Source organism: Arachis ipaensis, chromosome B10 (genome assembly GCF_059453495.1).
Source record: "Arachis ipaensis isolate K30076 ecotype BB chromosome B10, ASM5945349v1, whole genome shotgun sequence".
Lineage (NCBI taxonomy): Eukaryota > Viridiplantae > Streptophyta > Magnoliopsida > Fabales > Fabaceae > Arachis > Arachis ipaensis.
The window spans coordinates 107106613-107121227 of record NC_142435.1 but is presented as its reverse complement, the minus strand read 5'-3'; the positions used below and the strand labels follow the sequence as shown (position 1 = coordinate 107121227).

General features: G+C 32.9%; 1 protein-coding gene across 2 annotated transcripts; it reads right to left on the bottom strand.

The window, feature by feature from the left end:
- Positions 1-3644: 3644 nt before the first annotated feature.
- LOC107624445 (ABC transporter B family member 19-like) lies at positions 3645-13644 on the bottom strand. 2 transcript variants are annotated; one of them, XM_016326939.3, is made up of 10 exons: positions 13335-13644; positions 11282-11336; positions 8140-8315; positions 7853-8053; positions 7319-7578; positions 6931-7244; positions 6473-6696; positions 5849-6192; positions 5327-5754; positions 3645-5255 (listed from the first exon to the last, which is right to left on the bottom strand). In XM_016326939.3, exons 1-10 carry the CDS (start codon positions 13626-13628, stop codon positions 3775-3777), a joined length of 3777 nt encoding a protein of 1258 aa, XP_016182425.1. In that variant the 5' UTR covers positions 13629-13644; the 3' UTR covers positions 3645-3774. The 2 variants fall into 2 exon arrangements, with proteins under 2 accessions (XP_016182425.1, XP_088365401.1); XM_088509275.1 differs by lacking the exons at positions 11282-11336; positions 13335-13644 and having other exon boundaries at positions 8148-8281.
- Positions 13645-14615: the final 971 nt, after the last annotated feature.

Genomic DNA, 14615 nt, shown 5'->3' with positions numbered 1-14615 from the left:
TTTGGAATCTTATAGAATTGTCTTATGGGGAAAAGGCCATTGGCTGTAAATGGGTCTTTAAGATAAAAAAGGATTCATTAGGCAATATTGAGCGCTACAAGACTCGGCTTGTTGCCAAAGGATTTATGCAAAGGGAGGGAGTTGACTACAGGGAAACCATTTTCTCCTGTTTCAAAGAAAGACTCTTTTCACATCATTATGGCATTGGAAGCGTACTTTGATATGGAATTGCATTAAATGGATGTGAAAATGGCCTTTCTTAATAGAGATTTAGAAGAAGATGTCTATATGAGATAGCTCGAACGGTTTATCTCAAGTGTTGGTAAGGAATTAGTTTGCAAGCTTAAGAGAGTAATGTATGATCTTAAGCAGACTTCCTAACAGTGATATTTGAAGTTTTACAATGCAATTTCTTCATTTGGGTTCATTAAGAATATTTCTGATCAATGTATATACCACAAGGTTAGTGGGAGTAAAATCATATTTCTCATCTTATATGTAGATGACATTTTGCTTGCAATAAATGATTTAGAGTTGTTACATGAGGTGAAACAACTTTTCTCTAGACATTTTGATATGAAAGATATGGGTGGCGCATCTTATGTCACTGGCATAAAGATTCATAGAGACAAACATAAAAGAATTTTAGGTTTATCTCAAGAAACCTATATTAATAAAGTTTTTGAGAGGTTTAAAATGCAAAATTGTTCACCAAGTGTTGTACCTATTGTGAAAAGTGACAAGTTCTGCTTAGATCATTGTCCCAAAAATGAACTTGAAAAGGAACAGATGCAAAATGTTTCTTATGCTTTAGCCGTTAGAAGCCTAATGTATGCTTAGGTCTGTACAAGACTTGACATTATTTTGTTGTTGGCATATTAGGATAATATCAAAGTAATCCAGGAATTATTCATTGGAGAGTTGCAAAGAAGGTCTTAAAGTATCTTCAAGGACCAAGGACTTCATGCAAGAAGAACCAACAATTTGAAAATTGTTGGATACTTAGATTCAAACTTGGAGGGATGTGTTAATTCTAGGAAGTCAATATCATGATACATCTTTATGCTTGCTGATGGAGTAGTATTTTAGAAGAGCGCAAAACAATCACTTGTAGCCACTTCTACCATGGAAGCTGAGTTTATTGCTTGTTTTGAGGCTACATCACAAGGTGTTTGGTTAAAGAATTTCATCTCTGGGCTTAAGATCATGGATTGTATCTCTAGGCCATTGGAAATATATTGTGACAATTTCGCTGTTGTATTTATGGTTAAGAATAATAGAAGTAGTAGTCAAAGTAAGCATATTAACATTAAGTACTTAGCCATTAAAGACTGAGTTAGGTCTAATAAGGGACAGATCGAGCATATCAGTACTAAGAAGATGATAGCTGATCCTTTGACAAAAGACATACTACCTAGGGATGGCAATGAGTTCCTATAAGGGTGGCAACAAGCCCCTCGCCCCCCGCCTCCAAAACTTGTCCCCGTCTCTATCCCGTCCTCGCTACGGGTATTCAACGTATCCGCCAGGGACCGGGTTCTCCGCAGATTTTTGTAAAAAAAAATAAAAATTGAGAAAAATGAACAAAAATAGAAAAAAGTTTTAAAAAGTAAAGATAATCCTCAATTGCCATTACAAACATAATTTTCATAGCCTTCAAAGACTTAAATATCAATAACCAACAAACATTTGATACCAAATTACATTCAAAAACAACCAAACATAATAACATATCCATAAACAAACAAACATATCCATAATCCATACACAACCAAACATAATTCTTAAGCTTTCTTTCATCCTGTAATGGTAGTGATGGTAGATTTTGATTTACTTTAGTCATACAGACATAAATTACAGAAATCACAAGCATAAGTCATGCAAATCAGAATCAGAATAAAAAACATAAATCATAATTAACCTAACTCAAAAAAAATTATAACACAAACACAAATTATATAAATCAGAGTCAAAATAAGAAATTGTAATATAAACACATAAAATTACATAAATCATAGAATTCACAAAGCATCACATAAATCATAAAAATAAGAATCAGAATCAGAATAAAAAACAGAAATTATGGTTAACCTAACTTAAATCAAAGTAACACAAAAAAAAGTGAAATTTTAGATGCTTCAAACCACAAACTAAAACCAAAATCAGAATCACAAATGCTTCAAATCCAACTAAAAAAATTCAGAGTTCACAGAAGCTACTTACCGGAAGGAAGAGCAAAGGCTCGGAGATTAGTGAAAATCGGCGACGGCTGAGAAGCGGCGCAGAGGCTCGGACGCTCCGACGGTCAAGATGGCGATGACTCACTGCTGCTGTGACATCGAGACTGAGAGGAGAGGATCTTATCATTGACGGTGAGAGGAGAGGACAGAAGAGAGGAGTGTGACACAGTGTGAGTGACGGCTAGCTAGGGTTTTTTCTCAATTCTCATATCTTATATATATAATAGGAAAATTTTAGTATTTTGACACATAAACAGGGATTAAACGGATCCTCATAGAGCGGATACCACTATCCCCACCCCCGCCCCATATAATAAACGGGTCCCCGCCCTTCATCCCCGCCCTTCGTCCCCGCTGGCACAGAAAGCCTCCCATATCTGCCTCCGGTGGGTAAATCCCACGGATACTCGCCCCACTAAAGGTTTTTGCCATCCCTAATGCTACCAGGATTGTTTAAAGATCATGTTACTAGTATGGGTTTTTGTTTTGTAATGTCACTTTTATGATTTATGTTGTATTATATAACATATTTGGACATGAAATTCTTATTATTATTTGTTTCTCATTTGGTTAGTATATATGTGCATACATGATTGAGAATAACAAATAAAATTTAGTGAAGGACCTAAAATAAGCATTGAATGTTTATTCAATTAGGAGTTGTTACATCGTAATACATAGAAGGTAATACTCTATTAATGAGGACTTACTGCTATGATTTGTGTAATTTGTCCTAATTGTTTGGACATAGTTTGTAATCACAAGCTAGATGTAACAAATGTGAGACCAAGTGGGAGAATATTAGAATTTTATTCTATTTGTGGTCTAATTTATTAATATAGAAATTAGTTTGGATGGTATTATAATTGTTAAGAAATTATATTATCTAATAGTATTGGAAGTTGGTTTGTTTTTTGATGAAAAAAATGTGACTTTTAAAATTTATATAATTTGGGTCTCCAATTTTAATCATTATACAATAAATATATTTGAATTTCATTTGATTTGGTGATTCAAGAATTGGAAATTCCAAATTAAATCAAAATTTTATGGCTATGGCTGAAGGCATGTAAATTTGCTGATTTTATGAAGTATCTAACATGTAGAGTACGGCTACTCTTGAAAGATCACTTAGGAAGAAAGTTGAATGGCAGAAACTATAAAAAAGAGGAATGTATACATTGAAGAAGCGACAATACCATGTCTTTCTTCTTTCAACAGAAATGTATAATTGTGTTGCACCAATAAATCATTAGGATTGATGGTCCTGTTTATTTCAGTTGTGTTTTGTTGATTCTGGTATTGCCAGTGAGGAGGAGACAGAAAAACTCAAGACAATTGATGGTATCTTCCTTGAGTTGTAGAGAACCAAAAACTTGCTGTGATACATCCCGCTACGATCTATTTCATGCCAGTGAATTATTTTTTTGGCATTTATTCTAACTGTACTTTTATTACATCAGAGAAGAAAATATAATTTCATGAAGTGACACAGGTACTTTTTGCTGTTATAGACACTAGATATGTATATAACTTACGAGGATTCATCAAAGCTCTGTAGCTTGAATAACCTCGAATAGAGTCCTTCTCCAGTTGTTATTAGGGTTGAGTGGGATCCCATCTCTACAATCTTACCCTTGTCCATGACAATTATGGTATCCGAATTTATTACTGTGGAAAGCCTGTGAGCTACCGTAATCTGGGTAGTCCTTGAACACAAGCCACTGTCCTCCTTGAGATTTATTGCTTTTAAAGCGCTCACAATAGTTCTTTCCGACTCAGCATCAAGAGCACTTGTTGCTTCATCTAGGAGTAAAATTGCAGGCTTCTTTAGCAAGGTTCTGGCAATGGCTATTCTTTGCTTTTGACCTCCTGAAAGCTGGCACCCTTTTTCCCCAACAACAGTGTTATATCCATCTGGTAGGTTACTTACAAATTCATGTATGTTTGCTTCTCTGGCAACCTCCACTATTTCACTTTCAGAAGCCCCATTGTGTCCATAGCAAATGTTGTCTCTTATAGAGCAGTTAAAAAGAAGTGGTTCTTGTTGTACTAGCCCTATTTGAGTCCTTAGCCATCTTAGATTATATCCCCGTATATCTCTCCCATCAATTGATACCTTTCCTGCCCTTGGATCATAAAATCTTAGTATAAGGGCCAAAACAGAGGATTTTCCCGCACCACTCGGTCCTACAAAAGCCACCTTTGATCCAGCTTCAATTTGTAAACTGAAGTTGTCCAGAACAGTGACTGCAGGTCTTGAAGGGTAGTTGAATTTTACATGTTCAAATTCAACTTCTCCTAGGATCCTCTCCGGTTGGGAATCATCCTGTGTATCTGGTTCGATTTCAGTTTTCCGATCAAGCGTTTGGAATGCTGGGGTTAGTACATTGATAGCTGAGATGACAGTTGGGATCAGTGTATATAATTCTGTGATAGAGGGAACAGTGAGAGAAAAGATTTGGTATGCTCGTATTCCATTTTTAAAGGTGGCTTGACGTCTTTCAACTAGAATTGTTGTATACCACAGAGCAACAGCATGTGCAATGTTCCACAAGCAAAGGGAGAAGCCTTGAACGATCCCGTATTTGATGCTTTCATTCCTGTACTTTCTCATTGGAATTTCCTGAGATGTCTTTGCTTTCATGATTACATGTTCTTCATGGCAAAATGACGCTATAGTCCTTATGTTGGCTGCAGACTCAGATGCAAGAGCAACAAGCTCAGAATGGGAAGCAGCATAGTCACCTGAAAAGCCTTTGGCAGACTTTGCTTGAATGAGACCGCCTATGAAGTGGCAAGGCATCACAGCCCAAGCTACCAAAGCCATTCTCCAGTCGACATACATGCTCACACCTGTTGCTATCAATATGGAGGAAATGCATTGCACAATCACAGCCATCCGATCAGCAATTATGATTTTGACCAGGGCAGTGTCACTGATGATTCGCGAAGTTAATGAACCAACCGTGTTATCAGATCTATCAAACCAGCCTACTTCGTTACGGAGCACACCTGCAGAGCTTGAAAGGATTATTATTGACTGCCATTGAGAGAGAAATTAGGTTAATTGTGATATCTGATACCTTTATATAGAGCATGTCTGAAATTCTCCATGGCCTTTTCTCCGACTACTCCATAGAAGTAATGCTGGATTGTGTTACTGAGTAATGAAAGCAACCCTATTGCAGAGAAGAAGGCTGAATAATAGCCAACCTTCCTTTTTGCATCGGGATCGAAGTATGCAACTCCAATAGTGATGATGCAGTACCCGAAAACTGGCTTCGACACACCAGAGAAAGCTGCTGCGGCTGAGCCAAAAGCAATCTTTGCCAGCTCCCTCGGTTTCAGACCAAACCAGATTCTGAAAAATATATTTCTTTTTCTTGTCTCCTGTCCCTTTAGCTCAGAATCCTCCATGGGATTTATTTGAGTCTCTTTTTGCTTCTCCGAGAGTTTAGCTTCATCAGTAGAATCTCCTTGGTGGGTACTCTTACTTTTGGAAATTGTGGTGCTATCCAGTGAGTAATTAAAACCGGTTAGATTTCGTCATTTGCCACTCTTTGGTTAATGACATGCGTAAAACTGAACATTAAATGGCTGATTACCTGGATTCAGGAGCTGCTTCAAGGTTCTGCATGCTATATAATGCCCTATAGAAATCGCTTTTGTCGAGCAAATTCTGGTGTGTGCCTGTTTCTACAACTTGTCCGTTCTCTACTACAGCAATCATATCTGCGTTTACAACTGTTGAGAGTCTGTGTGCAATCAAGATGACAGTCCTTCCCTGCATGGCTGTTTCAAGTGCTTCTTGAACCAGCTTTTCTGACTCGGTGTCAAGGGCGCTAGTTGCCTCATCAAGCAAAAGGATGGGAGGATTCTTAAGAATGGCTCTTGCTATTGCAATTCTCTGTTTCTGGCCTCCTGATAATTGAACTCCCCTTTGTCCTACCTGGCACCAACAAAATAGTTATGTTGCTAGCAGACAACAAAACATTACTAAGAATTTCATCTGCCAAACTCCAAAACTGAAAGGAACTATGCCCAAATCAAAGAGCTAAGTTCTTCCCACTTTTATTGTATGAATTTAAATCACTATTAGTTCTTATCTTTCTCTCCCTCTTCCCTTGTTTATGGAATTGAATTATATCAGAATATGATGTGTATAAAGTATGTAAATTCATTCAATGAAAGGGAAATCAAACAAGGCATTGATTTCATTATAAGATTACCTCTGTTAAGTACTGATTCGGCAGCTGTGATACAAAAGTGTGTGCATTTGACATTTCAGCTGCCTTCTGTATCTCTTGATCATCTGCATCCATTTTCCCCACTTTCAAGTTATCCTTGATGGTGCCTGCAAACAGTGACGGTTCTTGGGAAACGAGCCCTATATTACTCCGAAGGAACTTCAGATCAAGATCCTTGATATTGTGACCATCAATAAAAACTTCTCCTGGAAAGGTATTAGAAAACGTTAGATGTGGCATCACCCTTTTGCATACAGTTTACACATCCACTTTCTTTGCAAGATTTTAATTCAAGGCTGTCATAATATATAGCATTTTTGCAAGCAATGCATTAGTCTAGTATTAGAATGAATTATGTAACAAAATAAACAGAATAGAAGAAAGTACTATAACTATATTCTGCCAACAACAAAGAATAGTGAAAAATTCATAATACTAACCTCTAGCAGGGTCATAGAATCTGTTAACCAGGGAAATAACAGTGCTTTTTCCGCAACCACTGCTACCAACTAGAGCTACTGTCCTTCCTGCTGGAATTGACAAGGATAGTCCTTGAAGGATAGGTTTCTCCGGTCGAGATGGGTAGGTAAAGTATACATCCCTCAGCTCAATGTCGCCTGTGATCTCGGTAACCTTCCTCCCTTGTGCTTCGTTGCTTATTAAAGGCTTTCTTTGTATCACTTGGAAAACTTCATATCCTGCTGCTTTTGCCTGGTTGAATATTTGCATGTCTGGTGCCGCGTAAGTGATGGATCTGCAATTCACAAAGGAGAGTTTTGTCACATGATATTCAACCCTTTTACACCATTCCAAATGTTTCTTCCTTACATGGCACCAAAGAGGATGCTCATCACTGCAGCTATAATGTTTCCTCCCTTCGCTCTACCGGCTGTCACGACAACGGCTCCAACCCATACAATGAGAGCCCAGGAACAGAAACTTACGGTTTGAAACATCCCTGTTCCAACTCCCTTCACAAGCGCCTCCCCTTTGCTTATTTGGAACTGTTTCTCCATATTCTCTCTGAAGGATTTGATTGCAGAACTCTCTCCCACAAAAGCATATACTGTTTTTATGTGTGATATTGTCTGCAACATCAATACAAACAACTTCAGTTTGCTATCTTATTTATCAATGACTTACTATATCACTATATGATATACTACGTGTACACCAAAATCAGCCACCAAAGTCAGCCACAAGTATAAAATACATATTGGAATATAAATAAATACACATTGAAAATAAATTAAACCACACATGTATTTATACACAAATACATTGGTGGCTAATTTTGGTATACAAATATCATTTTTGTTATTTGATTCATCTATGTGACACTAGACTTGTGTACATGTATACCTGCTCTATCATAGCTGTAGCTTCAGAATGGAAAAACATTTTGGTCGTTGAAATGGTGTTCATTTTCTTGGTGTAAGTTGCTCCAATCATAAGAATAAGGGGTACAACCACTAAACACAAGAGTGACACTTCCCAACAGCATATGGCAGCAATCACAATTCCGGAAAAGAATGTTGAACAGCTTGAGGTAAAGTGACCCAACTGTGAGTAAGAAAATTAACATGTGAACTTCAGTCATAAAAAAATGATGTGATTTAATGATGTGGGAGGGAAAAGGTGAGTCTAACCTTCTCACCAATGGCATCTTGTATGACACTCATGTGTTTGCTTATTCCACTAATGACTTTTCCACTTGTTAGTTCTGTATCAAATGCTCCTATCTCTTGGCTAAGAACTGCTTTTAGATATGCTATTCTTAGGCGTGATAACTGCCTTTCGCTTGTATACATCCAACATCCAATCTCTGCCAAAGTTTCAATCTCATCACGGTGAAGTAAACTTCACAAATACTCAAAGCTTAATGCAGCTTGTTGAATCACAGATGTAGTGTTTCTCTTACAATATATATTGTTTGGATCTTATGATCACTTTCCTTTCTTTTCTTTTTTTCTTTTTTGGGGTCTGGTTATGAACACTTGGCTGCTATGTCTTTTAACATGTTTGCTCTTCAAATCTTTAGTTGTTACTTGTTAATACATTAATGGTTAACGTGGTAAACCAGCTGATGTAGTGATATCTGTGCTAGAAAAGGTGATGATAATAATTAAAATTTGTGCTTATAATGTAAATCTCATAAGGGTCCCATATTTATTGAATAAATAAACTCTATCTTTCACAACGGTATCTATATCACACGCAACCTAATATAGGGAAAAACTTTATTCCTTTTCATTTCTAATTAATATGTGTCTCAGTCGTTTAAATGTAAATTTAAATTTTCTCATATATCACAGAATTTTTTCGATTGTTAAAAAAAATTGAGAGTGTAAAGTGTGATCTTTAATCCTCTATTACTCTCTCTTTCATATTTATTCTTGGTCCTACTTATAAAACCAATGGTGAGAGATCACACTTTACTCCCTCAATTATTAAAAAAAAAAATGAATAGGATCCATTCTCCATATATCACTATACAAAAAACAATCTAACCAACAAAAATTCTACTAACTTCGCCAACTCTTATTTATAGTTATATTTAATAGAAATATCTTCGTGAATGTGTCTAATAAAAATATTTTTTTATAGCTATATCTAATAAAAGTATTTTTGTAAATGTATCTCCTTATACATGTTAATATTTATTATAATTAAAATATAATAATTAATTATTATTAATAATAAATTGACAGATAATATATTGGTATCTTATATTTTTTTAAAATTATTATTTTCATAACAAGTACTTTTAAAATTGCATGAATTTTGTTAAGCCTTGTTCCTAAATTTTCGCTTAAGTTTCAAATCGGTCATTATTGCATTTTTAATTACCTCAAATTAGATCTCAAATTTTCACTTTATGTGTTACTTAATTTGCTTAATATTTTTGGTTAATGGCTTGTTGACTTGACATACTGATGTAAACAATCAATGTCATATATTAAAAATTGACGACGAATAAAAAAGTGATAATATAATAATAAGTAACACGTATTATATTGACGTAGATAATAATATCATGTGTCATATATAGTACGGTTTATCCAAATATCACTGAAATATTATCATTGCAAGTGATTTAATTTAGCCACTTAAATTTTGTTAAACTATTCAATCTAACCTATATATTGAAAAATTATACTCCATATAATTGTTCTCCTTTTTTTTTATTGAACTAGATAATTCTCATTGCTCATATATATGTAAAACTATTGAATAATCATTCTAAAAGTGATAACTATTCAATTAATATAAGACATTATCATAATTGAATCAAACTAAGCTTAAAATATGTAACCTGGTCGTAATGACAAAAGGCAGTTTAACGTTCCTTTGTTTTGTTTGTTTGTTTTCTTAATGAATGAGACCAATAATCTTTTCAAACTTTAACGATATATATGATATTCGATGGACTAACGTGAGTCATGAAATAAAAATTTAGAATATAAATTGAGACAATTAAAATTTAGGAACCAATTTAAAGATCGAGTAAAAATTCAGAATCTATAAAACTTAACTGAGTTTTGTTCGAGTATATGTGGGTGAATGTGTATAAGGACTATGCTCTTTAAAGTTTTTGGTAAATTTTCTTTAAAATTTAAATAACAATAATAAATACTAAATTTAATAAGGACACTTTTTTAATAATAATCAGTAAATAAAATAAAATAAAATAAAAGTATTTTAATAAATGAAAATTAATTAAAAATAATAATTTAACCAAATAACATGATGAGTTACAAAATAATAATTATTTCTAGTTAATATTTACTTATTGTTAAAGATTATTTATAAATAAAGGATAAGATTATATAATATTACTAAATTATTAGATATTATATCATTATGTTTTATTCTATTATTAGATTTTATACCATGAGGCCCTATCCGATATGCTAAACCTATCCATAACTAAGGTTTCTTTTAAACTACAAATACGTCAATAACCTTTTATTTCAAAATCAAATAAGTCATTCACTAAATTTAACTGCAAATAGGTCATTGATTTTTGTAAATGGTAAACACACAAGCCTCTCTGTATTAGATTCAACTATCACTAAAAATTATATGTCTTTATTTACAAAAGTTCAGGAACTTATTTATATTTTAATTTAGTAAGAGATAAATTTATTTTATAATAAAATATCAATAACTTATTTCTTCTTTTTTTTCTAAATTTTATCAATATATTATATTGATTTTTAGCCGATTAGATAGGAAAGGTTATATATTTTTAATTACTAATGATGGTAGAGCATGCCATAAATAATATCATAACATTTTCACAAGAGAATATCACACATCATTTAATTCTCTAATTCAAAATTTTTAAAGTTTGGAAAAAAAAAATTGTAGATGGTGTATATAACAAGTTTGGCTTTGGTTTGAGAGTTTTTTTTTTTTTTTTAAATTGATCAAATTTTATCTAATTAGTTGATTTTATTATTTTTATATTTTTTGGATTATTAACGAATCAAGTTAGGCTAGATTATAAACGGATTCGTCTCACTTGATCTAACCACAAACATATCTCCCAAATAAATAGATTTAATTATATAAAGATAAAACTAAAAAAAATAAAACATCCTACACTTTAAATTTTATATTTTAAATCTTTAAAATTAAAATTCTAAATTTATAAATATAATAAATAATAAATTAAGATTTAAATAATTAGTATAAAATATAGCATTTCTTACTTAACAAGAAATGTATAAAGATAAAATGATAATTAGTATATATATTTGATTAGTATAAAAAAAAAACATATACCAAGTATCCCAGCAGGGAATGTGGCGATGGCCATGTACCACACGTACGGAACAACCTGAATTCAAGAAAACAGCCCCCAGTAAACAACAACTGAATTTAACAATAATAATTCATAGATGGATTTAGATTTTTTTTTTTCAATTACATAATTAGGGATAAGTATGGTTTTGGTCCCAAAAGTTTTGCGCCAGAATCAAAATCGTCCATCGTCTAATTTTCGATTTAAAATCGTCCTTAACGTTTTTTTTCGTATTAAAATCGTCCTTTTTATTTAAATTTTTAATTTAATTCCTAAACTACTCCTGCTTTAAAAAAAGGGATAAGTATTGTTTTGGTCCCTAACGTTAAGGCTGAAAATCGAAACCGTCCCTCATCTAATTTTCGATTTAGAATCGTCCTTAACGTTTTTTTCGTATTAAAATTGTCATTTTTAATTTTTTTTTGGACAAAAATACCCTCACCACTACCAACACAATTACTTCCTCCACCACTACCACCACCAACACTAACACCACCGCCACAACCAACACCAACACCACCACCATCACTAGCACCACCACCACCACCACCAACACCAACACTAATACTAACACCAACACCAACACCAACACCAATACCAACACCAAGAACACAAAACAACAGCAACAACACCAAATAACACCAAACTAAGAAGCAGAAACAGAAAGCAAAAAAAAGAAAGCAAGAACTCCACCCCGCGTCCTTTCCCCTCCCCCCACACGCGTTGAGAAGGTAATTGTGTTGGTAGTATTGGGGGTATTTTTGTCCAAAAAATTAAAAAGGACGATTTTAATACGAAAAAAAATATTAAGGATGATTCTAAATCGAAAATTAGATGTGGGATGGTTTCGATTTTCAACCTCAACGTTAGGGACCAAAACAATACTTACCCCTTTTTTTAAAGCAGGAGTAGTTTAGGAATTAAATTAAAAATTTAAATAAAAAAGACGATTTTAATACGAAAAAAAACGTTAAGGACGATTCTAAATAAAAAATTAGATGAGGGACAATTTTGATTATAACACTAAATTTTTGGGACCAAAACCATATTTAGTGTGTAAAGCTCGTCTTATCGGTAAGAAAAGTTAAAAAATGCTATTATATAATTAAAGAGTTAAAAATAAAATAAAATAATAACAATATGTAATTAAATCATGAGCACACATATGTGTCTCTCTAAAGTCTAAACTTATACCAAAACTAACAAACTTGCATCCACGAATTTAGCTAAATTGTTTGCCATAGTTAATTTTATATGTTAGGAGAGACAGTGATACATCAACTTGAAATTTTTAGCCAACGAAGTAGATAAAATTCTCAATAAAAAAAAATTTTTAAAATTAAAAAAAATAAAAATATTCAAAATTTAAATAAAAAATTAAAATTTAGTATTTAAAATTTAAAATTTTAGATTTAATTTAGGATTTAGAATTTAGAAATTAATGTTTAAGCTACCTTTAGAATTTAGGATTTTAGACAGGTTTTTGGATGTGAAAGTGGCCGACAATGGTCTCCAACGACAGTGATGGCCAGCAGTGGTCAATGATTGGCGGCATCGAAGATAGTGGTTTCTGATAGAGGTAGTAATTTATGATGATAAATGAAAGTGGGGTGTTGGGAGAAAGAAGAAAAAAAATAAAAAAGTAATCTCAAGAAAAGATAATTTAAATGGGTATTGAACTTTTTTTATTTATTAACTGAAGTTGGCTTTTTTTTTTTTTTTTCGTTAACTAGCATAATTGCTATAAAAAAGAATGCTATGTCTATTGCTCAAACAGTCAAACCCATTCTTATAAGTTTCTTTATCATTATTGTTGATATATTAAGTAAAACATATAGGAGGTATCTAAAATAATAAGTATGGCAATGAAACATATCACTTTGCTTTTCACGTTAATTATTTAATGCTATTAAAAAAAAGAAAAGTAAGAAAATAAACAAATTACATACTTTTCTTACGAAATGAGTTTGTTCATATCATTTTCGTACCATATAATATACACTTGAGAATAATTTTTGTCATGTGTATACATACCTGTTTAAGAGCTTTAACCATGGCATCTTGGTCATGAATATTGTTCCCAAAAGCATTAAGAGCTTTTCCTAACAAGAGGTATCCAACAGGAAGAGCCATTCCATGCACAATCGAACCCACCATTCCCAAACTCATCAGAATCCAATCTATTACGTCAGCATAGCTCAATAATTTGAAAAATGGCAAGGCTCTCACAACATTCTTCTTCAAATCATCAACATCACCACCACCACCACCATCATCTTCTACAGGTTCCACCATTTGCACTACTTTTTGTGGTCTGCTTGGAGCCATATTAATTCCACTAACAATAATTAACACCACTACATCAATAAGTTTCAAGATATATACATGATAATGTAGAACACGTAATTACTAATGATTAATTATTAATTAGTAGTCTACATATTTATATATGGACTATTTGTGACACGAAAAATTATGCGCGATAGTGACAATAGTATGACCCAAATGTAGCAACAGAATATGCCTTAAGGATATTACATTCAATTTAAAAAATAGTTAGGATTGTGGCGTTGTATTCTTGGTTGATTTCATTTGTTTCTTCGATGCCCACAAAGTTGCTGGCGATGGATACTTAATAGAGATTATTATCTTGTTGAAACTATTAGAATCGCCACTTAGACTTGGAAAACATATATACCAAATTTATTTCTTTTCACATGCCATCATCATCAGCTATAGCACAAAGCCACATAGATACATGCATATCTTTACTAGATACTATATAAATCATTGTTTTCATCCTAATAGTATTCGGCATGGTCCAATGACCATAATGATTCTTCTCCAATAATTGCGAAACTAGTTACTATAGTGTATTACGAAATATGATCAAGGTAGGATATTCTATTGTAAAATTATTAGTTATAATATAGTTAGATACTTGCTTGAACGGTGAGATTTTATGATCATTCCAATGGTTCTAGTAGATACGTGCTTGGTGCTAATCCTTGGCTGTTTGGCAGTCATAGTTTTGTCCTTAAATACTAATAAAATATTCTGCCGTATTGTGTATGTGTTGTATGTTGTATTATTTATTTTCACTTAGAAGATGATGCTACATGCAATAACATATGAATGATAAGGTGTATTGCAAGTCTTAGGTGGCTTAAAAATATGATTCCAATAGATTAAGAACTGGTTTGGTAAAACATGTAAAAGATGTTCTTAAACAAATATTTCATTTTATTTTTAAAAAATAAAAAAATTAAGTCTATATTTATAATTTTTTTTTGAAACTTAAGAATACTTTTAAAA